The 11,532-nt window shown below is 38.6% G+C and overlaps 1 protein-coding gene across 2 annotated transcripts; it reads right to left on the bottom strand.

Annotated features, from left to right (window-relative positions):
• Window positions 1-854: 854 nt before the first annotated feature.
• Window positions 855-7,618, bottom strand: LOC114051160 (keratin, type I cytoskeletal 10-like). Of its 2 annotated transcripts, none has more exons than XM_027873370.1 (8): window positions 7,041-7,618; window positions 5,871-5,953; window positions 5,065-5,221; window positions 4,796-4,957; window positions 4,561-4,686; window positions 3,215-3,429; window positions 2,037-2,296; window positions 855-1,135 (listed from the first exon to the last, which is right to left on the bottom strand). In XM_027873370.1, exons 1-8 carry the CDS (start codon window positions 7,590-7,592, stop codon window positions 1,023-1,025), a joined length of 1,668 nt encoding a protein of 555 aa, XP_027729171.1. In that variant the 5' UTR covers window positions 7,593-7,618; the 3' UTR covers window positions 855-1,022. The 2 variants fall into 2 exon arrangements, with proteins under 2 accessions (XP_027729171.1, XP_027729169.1); XM_027873368.1 differs by having other exon boundaries at window positions 856-1,129; window positions 2,051-2,296.
• Window positions 7,619-11,532: the final 3,914 nt, after the last annotated feature.

Here is an 11,532-nt window from a genome sequence, read left to right as displayed (position 1 = left end):
CTTCTAGGTATGACTTCACTGGAATGCTGAAGGACAAAGATATACTGGAGACTCAGCCCATATTCTTTCCTAAGTCGCTATACAATTTCCACACCAACCAAGCAATAAACATTCTGACCATCTTCCTCATCTCTTTTTCCATTGGAGAAATGACCCTCCATGTTGCATATGTGATGAGGTGTTCATATTTTTGACTACAAGGCAAGAGGAGGCAGGTAAGCAGTGCCCAGGTCATTGTGACTTATTGTAATGTCCAATTATTTTAGTCATATGGCCAAATTTCTGCCCATTGATTATCATGGATTTCCAGAAACCATGTAATTGGATCCCAGAGAATTAGAAAGCTACTACATAAAATTGGCAATATGTGGGCATTGTTTTAAGGAGAAACTGCTTTATACAATCTTAGGATACTAGTCTGAAATAGGACAAGATTTTTATCTTAGGAAAATAAGATATGCTTGCAAAAAATTTTTGGATAAACCATTTTAAACATAGAGGCTCACTATCAATATGTTGTTGTTTTTAGAAAAGTCCTGGGTTTAGAATCAGGTGATGATCCAGGGTCAAATCCCAACCTTAGGACTTACTAATTGCGTGATCTTTGAGGAAGCCACTTCCTTTCCCTGAGTCTCAGTTTCTTTGCCTGCAAAATGATTGCGCTAGATTGGTTGGTTTCTCTAAGATCTTACTTTGACTCCTATGATACTATAACCTCTCCTGTTAAGGCTATTAATGTCTCATTCAAAAAAGAAAGATAACATGGACACAATTACATTGTTTGCATCAGTAAGAAAGTTTATTGAAATATATCAGTAAATAGGAACAGAAAGTTTCTTTATGAAAAGTTTTCATAGAAGAATACTCTCTGGTAAAATGAAAAGGAATAGGAAAGAAACCACGGGAAACCTTTTAGACACCTTATATTTAAAGAGAGAAAGTGTCCATGACCATTAGGAAGGATGGAGATTTTCTTTGCCCAATATTGATATGTTGTAGTTTAGGGAAAGAGATTTTTCCATTTAATAGAAGTGCCTCTTGGTCTCTGATTCCACTCTGGAGGAAAGGACTCTTCCATCAGGGGCTTCCTCCTCGATGATGGCCTTGATCAAATAACTTCTATTAGAATCTGTAGGTGAAAAATGACCAGCATTGGTATTTCTACTATATAATGAAGAGTGTTCCTCTTCAATGAAGTTGAGAATTTTAGAGGCCCCCCAAAAGCTGCACTTGAACAAGGAAAATTAACAAGTAGCTGTGAGTGAAATAATTAACTTGAATACCCTCCAATAATCAGAGAGATTACAGTTTAGTCCTGGAAAGGCATATTTGCCAACCAAAATGGAGAGACATAAAACAAATTACTAATCTAAAGGAAAACATGAAAGAAGAGCCCACCAAAAATGGCCTCTCCTGATTTTTATTTAAAATTTCAGTTTTGAATTATACTCTACCATGATGTTATTCAAGGATCTGTGCTTTTGTTAGTGTGGGTCTTCTCTTCACCAACAAAGGTTACAACTCTTTAGCATTCACTAGATGGCTAGTTGAAAGTTGCCCAGATGAAAACTTTCTTCATTATTTAGCCAACTTGATTAGGGGCTTCTCTCAACTTAGCTAGGATGGTTCTCAAACAACAGACCCCTCATCAGTTACTTGGCTCATATTCAAAATCTTGCCTCTAAGACCTTCCAGAGCTTGCAGTGGATTCCTGTGTTCTTTGCGAAACAAAGTCTCTCTTTCTGTCTCTGTCTCTGTCACTGTCTCTCTCTACTCTCTGTCTCTTATTTCAAATGTTCTAGGGGTGATGGCGCTTCAATTGAAGTGACTTTTAGTGAGAGTTAGCCCAAGTGAAAATATAAAATGTTATCTAGAGCTTATATTTTTAATTTCAAAATTATTATCAAAACAATTTCTTTCAGAAAATAGAAACTTTCTTTAATATTTTTGTTTCCATACTGAAGAAGAATGAAGGGGAAAGAAGATCTCATAAGCAAAACCCACAAGAAATTTGAAAAGATTCTGATTATCTAAGTTAGTTTCTGCTGACCTTGTTCCAGAACTGCTTTTAGATGGAGATTCTCCACCAGATACAGTACTTTCTCCTTGTCCTCCACTTGAAACTCTTCTGGAGCCAGAACTTTTGAATTCTCCACTGTCACCAGAGCTCCCTCCAATTCCAGTGCTGGAGCTATTACCCTCTTGGACACCACTGGATCTTCTACCATATCCCACGGCACCAGAGCTTCCTCCATATCCACCAGAGTTTCCTCCACGGCCACCACCTCCAGATGAGCTACCAGAATAATAAAAAGGGAGATAAATGTTAATGATTAGTTATCTATATGCATTACAAAACTCACACCCTTCTCCCCAGATTTTGTTAGACTCTAGAGAAGCTAAAAATTTGATAAGAGATTGATGGCAAACTGTGATGGTACATCTTCATAGCCTCTCCTACTGGGGAAAACTCAGACTGGTGGTTCACTTGAGTCTGGGCATTCTGAACTTCAGTAAGGTTAAAGCTATTTGGGCATCGTCAATAAATAAGCAGATAAATCACCAATAAATAAAACATCATTAATAAATTGATGCCCAAGCTTACCCGTATGATGAGCCTTTGGCATCAGAAGGCCACCAGGCTACCTAAAGAGGGGCAAATCATCTTAGGTGGGGAAAACAGAGCAGGTGAAAGCCCTCATGCTGGTCAGTGTTGGAATTGAGCCCGTAAGTGGTCACTGCACTTTTAGCTTGGGCAACATAGGGAGAAGCAGAAGAGAGATAGATAAAGATAGAGACAGAGAGACAGAAACAGAGACAGACAGAAAGAGAGAGAGACAGAGAGAGAGAGAGACAGAGAGAGGCAGAGACAGAGAGAGAGACAGAGACAGAAACACACACAGAAGCACACACACACACAGAGGCACACACACACAGAGACAGAGAGAGAGAGACAGAGACAGAGAGAGACAGAGACAGAAACACACACAGAAGTCCCCCCGCCACAGAGAATTTAAAGACACTTGAAAAAGATATCTTCCTGGTCATGATGATCATTCCTTAGCCAAAATCAGGCAGGATGAACCCAACATTTCAGACAGAGCTATGTATTTCTCCCCTAACAGACCTTTGCTTCTCGAAAATTGGGAGAAGGTCCCCTACCTAGAAAATTAGTAGGCAGGAGAATTTCCAAAGTGGCATTTCTTTTACTCACCCTCCTCCTTCTAGCAGGCTGCGGTAGGTCTGAATTTCATTCTCCAGGCGGATCTTGACGTCAAGGAGCACCTGGAATTCTGAATTCTGGCACTCTGTTTCAGCCCTGATCTGCTGTAACTGCTCTTCCAGAGCAGTGATCTGGGCCTGGATTTGTGACAGCTGAATGCAGTAACGACCTTCTGTGTCTCCCAAAGTTCCTTCCAGGGATTGTTTCTGAGGAGAGGAGCATTGTATGAATTGACAACATCATTGATTAAATGGGATACAACAAAACTCTTTCTAATTAGAAAATTCATAGGGGAATAAAGAACTTTTACTATATTTAAAAATATGTGACCCAAACTAGTTTTAACTTTTTAGTAATTTCTGACCAATACTACAAACAGTTTTGGCCCTGATATGGAGTCTTTGTTGTATTTCAAAAGCCTGATGCTAATTACTATATTCCTTTCTTTCTGTTGTCATTATTGTAGAGTCATTCAGTCCTTTCTGACTCTTCATGACCTGGTGGACCATAGCAAGCCAGGCCCTTCTATCTTCCACTATCTCTCAAAGTCTTTCCAAGTTCATGTTCATTGTTTCCACGGCATTATCTATCCATGTCATTCTCTGCCACCTCATTTTCCTTTTACCTTCAATCTTCCCCCAAATTAGGATCTTTTCCAATGAGTCCCACCTTCTCATTATGTGGCCAAAGTATTTAAACTTCATCTTCAGTATTTGCCCTTCCACTGAGTAGCCTGAATTAATTTCTTTAAGTGTTGATTTGACCTCCAGTTGTCTAAGGGACTTTCAAAAGTCTTCTCTAGCACCACAATTGGAAAACATCAATTCTGTGGTGCTTGGCTTTCCTTCCATCCCAGCTCTCACTGGAAAAACTAAAGGTTTGGCTATATAGACCTTTGTCAGCAAGATGATATCTTTGCTTTTCAGTATGCTGTCCAGATTGGCCATAGCTTTTCCTCCAAGGATCTTGGGTCTTTTAATTTCATGGCTGCAGTCACTATCTGCAGTGATCGTTGAGCCAAAGAATATAAAATCTGACACTGTTTCCATTTCTTCTTTGTTTCTATGGCATGAAGTGGTGGGACCAGTTGTCACATTCTTAGGCTTTTTTTAATGTTAAACTGCAAGCCAGCTTTTACACTCTCCTCTTTCACCCTCATCAAGATGGTCTAAGGATATATCCCCTAATTTGGTGATTCATCCTTGGGATCATGAATTTGAATAGGAAAGCTTAGAAACAGATGCTCTAAAACTTCACACTTTCTTGAGAAATGCATTAAAACATTTTGGAATCACAAAGCTTATGTTACGGAATCAGAGAGCTTATTGTTAACTTACCAGGGCCAGTTGTGACTGCAGTTCAATCTCCAAAGCTTGAACATTGCGTTTCAATTCAGTGATCTCGGAATTGTGCCTGGACATTTGTTCAACGTTGGTATCCATCTCTTTGGTCACCTCTTTGCTCTAGGATCATAAAAGCAAAGGAGAGGAGAGAGAGAAAAGAATCATCAGAAGATGATAACCACCCTTATGGTGAGGTGAGTGGCCTTTAGGCATGATAAGTAATTTTCACCTTTTCATTGAACCACGCTTCAGCATCTTTGTGGTTTTGTTCAGCCATTGTCTCATATTCGGTTCTCATACGGTTCAGATATTTGGTCAGATCCACTCCTGGGGCAGCATTCATTTCCACATTCACATCACCAGTGAACACATTCTGAAGATCTTTCATTTCCTGCAGGGGAAGGAGAGCCCATAATGTGACTCTAGTTTTCATGACTATAGTGAGAGTTTAGGGGATTGGTGTGTAGCATGGTGGGATGGAACAGAATTTTGTCTCACCTCCTTGTGATTCTTCTTCAGGAAGGCCAGCTCCTCATTCAGGCTTTCAAGTTGCATCTCTAGGTCAGACATGCTCAAGGTCAGATCATCCAGGACTCTGCGCAGACCATTAATGTCAGCCTCCACACTTTGATGCAGGGTCACTTCATTTTCATACCTGAAAGAGACCTATAATCATGAATATAACTCAGTCCATTTAAAAGAATGTCTTTTGCGGCTGGGGAAAGTAGGAAAGGGAGCTTGAGAAAATGTAGAGTAACAAAATACCATACAGTATAATAAAATACCATGCCATATCAGTTCAGATGATATAATACACATTAATTAAGCTCCTACTGTGTACAGAGTATTATTCTGGATTCTAGAGAAATTGTGCTAGTCTGAAAGAAGGACCAACTCTATTAATAATATTATTGTAGCTATTATCAATAGAATAGTAACTTGAGTATTAATAGAATTCATTTCATAGTCTGGTAACCAATTGATTTCACATTTTATTCCAACACGTTCACTCTACTTCACACACAAATGATGGTTAACAGCTGTGTAAAAGTAGCAAAGTCCAAAATTACTTAGGTTAGCTGCAAAGTATTCCTGATCTAAAATATATTAGATGATATTATTACCACTGAAAATTTCTCTGATGATCTAGAAAATGTTGAATTTTGAATGATTTTTTTTTTACCAGGCAGAATGTGCCATTTGGGGGACATTGGAAACTCATTTGGGTTTTGTTAAGCAATTACCCACACCAAATTCATGTCTAACAATTTCAGCAGCACATGCTCATTATTCCCTTTGCTTACTTCAGTCTGAAGTCATCAGCAGCCAGCCTAGCATTATCAATTTGCAGCAGCACATTAGCGTTGTCAGTGCTTAGATTCAGGATCTGGTAAAGGAAAAATAATTTAGAAAGAGGTCATGTGTATGGATTTTTGAAAAAGGCTGTGCTTCTTAAGAACTGAATTTAACCATTAACCATTTAACCATTAACCAATTCTATGGGGATACTTCTGTCATTTGAGAATGACATACAGTGCAGTCATCTGTTTCCTAAAGCTTGAATCTTCTAGGATTTCTGAAGTCATGTCTTTTCTGACCAGGCATTTATTTATTTTTTTTACTCAGCAATTGAAATCTCTGATCTGATCACATCATGTTATTTCATTGACTCTGGGACACCTCTGACTGATTTGGTACTTCTTAAATATATGTATTTCTAAGTTAGAATTGATCCATTAGATCTGAATTTTAGATATCCTTTGAATATATGAATTATTTCCCTCTTCCTTCCAATTGGGAGAATTCATACTTCTGAAAAATGTAAGAGAGAGTTCTATGAGTTTGGAAAATGTTTTATTTATCCTGATAGAACTAGCAGAGATTTTTCCTCCCATTCCAATGGTTCTTTCCCTTTTGTATTGCCCTCCCCTCCATTTCTTTGATTACGCTTCCTTTCTTCAGGAGTTCCCTGGAGGCCCAATAGCTTTGAACAGTCCGACATCCTTGTTGACCAATAATGGTTTACCATTGCATGATGGGTAAAGATCCTTTTCCCTCTAATTTAGGATCATACTGAATTATTCCCAGGACCAAGGATAAAATAACCAATAACAATTAACAGCCTCATGTTTCTTGATTTAAGATTTCTCTATCTCAACTAATTTTTGGGAGGGGAGTGTAGGGGGAAGAAGAGGGGGGGTGGAGCTATGATTTCATTGCTCTAAGTAACTGCTAATGAGAAACTCCCTCTTATAATGCAGATTAGCACCTGCTCTAAAACTTAGAGCCCAAGAGAGTTGCCTAGGAGCATTGGAAGAAGTTAAGTGACTTGTCTTGGGCCACGTAGCTACTATGCTTCAGACAAAGTTTAAACCTAGGTCTCCTGACTCTGAGACCAGCTATTGTTATCTAAAATATAAGACTAAGAAATAAGCAAAGACTGGTTCAGAAGCAGTATAAATGATATTTCTTACCTGATCCTTAAGTTCTTTGATTTGGTCATAATAATGAGAGTAGTCACGAGGTTCTCGCTGATTTGTGTTGCCATGTTTCTCATACCATTCCTTGATTTTTTGCTCTAGCTCAGAGTTAGACTCCTCTAGAGCTTGCACTTTGTGCAGGTAGGAGGCCAGGCGGTCATTGAGGTTCTGCATAGTGACCTTCTCATTGCCTGTGAGGAGGCCTCCATTGCCTCCCCCAAAGCCTCCCCCAAGGACTCCACCAAAGCTTCCTCCACCAAAGCTACCACCATCAAAGCTACTCCCAACATAGCTGCCACCACCAAAGCCTCCTCCAAAGCCCCTTACTGATCCACTGCCAAAGCCCCCCACTCTTGAGCAACTGCCATAGGTAGAGCCCCCACCTGAGCTAAATCCTCCACCAAGAGAGCTAACCCCATAGCCAGAGCCTCTACTGCTTGAGATTCTGATAGATGAACTTCCTCCTCCTCCTCCTCCTCCTCCTCCTCCTCCTCCTCCACTATGGGAGGAAGAGTAATGTTTGCTGGAACTGTATCTCTGGGACATAGTGATGCAGTAGAGGTTCAGCTCAAGCAATGATTGCTATCCAGAGACTGTGGCAAGCCTTTATATACTGAGCTGGGAGGGTGTATCCCGTCTGAAAGATTTTCTTCTCACTGGGCTGTCTTCTTTTTTGCTAATTTAGCATTATCATTACTAATAGCCAATCTGATACATCCTGGTGTGTGTTTTGCCCTTAAAACACATAGGACATTTATTATGTTGAAATGGAAGATGGGTGGAGCTCAGTAGAAACTCTCTATCATTATTCTTTTTCATCTTTTGCAGAACATTGAGCAATTGGTTAAAAAAAAAAGCCCCAAAACTATATTCTCAGCAAAAAAGAAAGGAATGCAAGTGATATATCTAGTGGTAAGCTTGTCAATCTCTCTCTCTCTTTCTGTCACACACACACACACACACACACACACACACTTCTCCATAAAAAAGCAAACTACTTGGCAGGAAGTACTCCCTGATAGCCTTAAAAAAGTAATTCAAAAATTGTAATTTATTGGAACAGCCAATAATGTGAGTTAACATTATAAGTCCTGGTGCAAATGCCAAGGCTCTTTCATGAAACTGAAGGATTTAATAAATCCTTTAAATGAGTAATTCACACTGCTCCGGAGCTATTATGTACACAAGATTCATAAGATTCATAAATACCTAACTTAGGAAGTGCCTATATAGTTCTCTCTAGAAAATCTTTTCTTCCAGAGAATGAGAACTTATTGACCTTCCTCCTAAAAATGTTGCTAATTAATCTTTTTGAGTGAGGAGCCTTTGAATGGAAAGGATTGATGTCATTTTGAGATTTTTTTTCATATACCAAACACATAAAGTCATACCAGACTTTTTCTTGCCTTTAACTCATCCATCATCATTGAAGTGTTAGATTCTGTTGGTCTCACAGTAGCAAAACCAAGGAGTACAGCATATGACATGTTCAAGAACCCAAGGTTGGTCTAGGTGATTTCTTTTTTTTTTTTTTTAATTTTTAGGCAATTGGGGTTAAGTGACTTGCCCATGGTCGCACAGCTAGTAAATGTCAAGTTTTTGGTCTGAGGCTGGATTTGAACTCAGGTCCTCCTGACTTCAGGGCTGGTGCTCTATCCATTGTACCACCTAGCTGCCCCAGTCTAGGTGATTTCAGAAGTCCTTCCTTCCCTTCCAACTTTGAGGTTCTGACATTGGTGGGATTCTGCAATACTCTGTTCACATTCATCTTCCATTCAATGAACCTTTATGAAGCATTGTGCTAGACATTAGGAATGCTAACACAAAAAGCAAACCATCACCTCCCCTCAAGGACATTTGGCTTTGGGGGGCATATAACAGGGACACAGTGAATATAAGGGCATGTGTCTATCTATATCTGTATCTATATGTCTATATACCTATATTTATACACATATACATACATACACACACACATATATACACACACATCTATATATACACATATGTGTATATATACACATAAACTTATAAAATATATCTATATCTATATTTGGTAAAGTATAGTAAAGTAAATATAGTAAAATAAAGTAAATATGTAGTAAAGTATATATAAAATAATTTGACAAGGGAGAGACTACTAACTACTTGGGGTGAGTAGAAAGGTTTCACAAAGGAGATGGTTCGACCTTTGAAGTTAGTCAGTCACCAAGAATTTATTAAATGCTTATTATACGTGCAAATCCTTCATATGTAAAGTGGAGGTAATAGTAGCACCTATCTCATAAAGTTGTTGTGAGGATCAAAAATTTGTTATAAATTTCTTTGGAAATCCGAAAGTGCTATATAGATGCTAACTACTATATGATAGCATTTTGCATTCCCCTGAACTGATCACATTCTGTTTTGTATTAAGGTCATTTGTGTACATGTCTTATCCACTCCAATGGCGAGAGTAGGGGATTCTGTTTTATTTCATCTTTGTTTTCCCATCACATTAATAATGAACAATTAACCAGCATTTATCAAATAGAAGTAGATTGCATCTAGTTAGGGAGATGAGACATACTGTATGTCTGAACACATAACTAAGGAAATGAATGGCTAGAAGTTCAGAAGAGAGAGGGACCATTTGGACTGGACTTGACAGGAAAAGTTTTGTGGAGAAGGCAGAAGTGAATCTAGATCTTCCTTGAAGAGTGGGCAGTACTTTTTGATAGTAGCCTTCTCTGTGTTATTTTTAGAAAACATATCATTGGGGGGTAGGAGAGAGGAGAAGTAGAGGAGAAAAGACAGGAAGAAGGAATTAGAGATTCAAGAGGGGACAAAGACAGGGAAGTTTTCTTACTACCTTGTTAAATATGATAACATGTTAAAAAGATGTACTCAAAAAAGATCACTATTTCATATGTAATCTCATCTCTTTTGTTTATTTTTCTGTTTATTGAAATGTTTGTGTTTATTGATGATTATCAAGTTCATAATGAGAAAGTATTCTTAAAAGGACTTGGAAACAGATAAATAAAACATGTGCAGATACTTGACTAATTTGACTTCAGCAGGAAGGATTCATATATGAAAATAATAAGAAATATCTTACAGGTAGGTTGAGGGTGGCTTTGAAGGCAAGATTAAGGCTTTGGACTTTATCCTGTAGGTAAAGTTTTCAAATAGAAGATTGACATTCTCAGAGCTGTGCTTTAAGAAGTTGAGGGTGAAGGTGGCTAGGTGATGCAGTGGATAGCTCTGGAATCAGGAGGACCTGAGTTCAAATTTGGCCTCAGACACTGGACACTTCCTAGCTGTGTGACTCTGGGCAAGTCACTTAACCCTGATTGCTTCTTCAAAAAAAAAAAGCTGAGGTGTATAGATTGTACTGAAGCGGAAGAGAGCCTAGAAGTAAGACACCATTTTGTAGGCTGCTTAACTGTGTGTGAAGTGACAAAGGCATGAACCAGTATGGAGTAGTAGAAATGGAAAGTAAGGGATAGATATGAGACATTATACAAGGATAACCAATAGAACTGGATGACTTGATTTGTGTATGGAGACATGGTGAAGGAAAGGGCATGGACCCACAAGTTTGAAGTCTGGTTAATTAAGAAAGAAATAGGAGACGTAAGAGAGGGACCCAGTATGGGAAAAATTCTGAGTTTGGGACATGGTGAGGTTTAGGTGCCAACAGGACCTCAAAGTAAGATGTCCAGAAGTCAGTGAAACATTTGAGATTGAAAATTAAGAGAGAAGTTAGGATTGTAGATATTGATTTGGGGCTTATTTCCTACCCTATAAAATTGGAGGGTTCTATAGAGGTGAAAAGTTACAATTCAAGCATATACCTGACTACAAATGTTTTCTGAACTTGAGATATTGGGGGACTAATCATGTTTTCCAACTATAAAAAGTGGACATTGAATTACATGCAATGTCCTTCAAGGATTGAGAAATTAAAATTCCTAGCCAGGAGCTGTCTTTCTTTTTTCAGTGTATTTCTTGCTAGGGGAAAAAAAAAAGATTTTACAAGTTGGTGACTCATAGAAGGGCAGACCAAATTGATTCAAATTTTCCTGTGTTTGAGGTATCACGGTCTCCAGCAACCAAACTGACTAAGGTAATATATAAAGACTGTCAGTGGCATTTAGTCAAATTGAACCAGTAAAAGATTTCTTTGAGCAGAGGAAGTAATTAAGGCTGGTAACATTATAGCCTCACTAGGAAAGAAATAACAGAGCCACTATCTCTCACAATTGTCTGTTTGCATTTGTGTATCTGTGATGGTGTCTATATTTGATCTGTCTGTGCCTTCAGAACAAGTCTCTCCTCTTTATATTCCTAAACTCCAGTGAAATTATTGGAGTGCAGATTGCAGTTTTTGTTGTTTGTCCTCAAAGAGAACCATGACATCAGGAAAATGATGCCATGACTTTCAAGTGAATTTGATTTAAGTGAGGGAGAGCTGTGCAAAGTCACTAGCCTCACTTTCTCC

This window comes from Vombatus ursinus, unplaced genomic scaffold (genome assembly GCF_900497805.2).
Source record: "Vombatus ursinus unplaced genomic scaffold, bare-nosed wombat genome assembly UNPS02014801.1, whole genome shotgun sequence".
Classification (NCBI taxonomy): domain Eukaryota; kingdom Metazoa; phylum Chordata; class Mammalia; order Diprotodontia; family Vombatidae; genus Vombatus; species Vombatus ursinus.
Note: the sequence above shows the minus strand (reverse complement) of the source record. Positions and strands in the feature narration are given on the sequence as shown.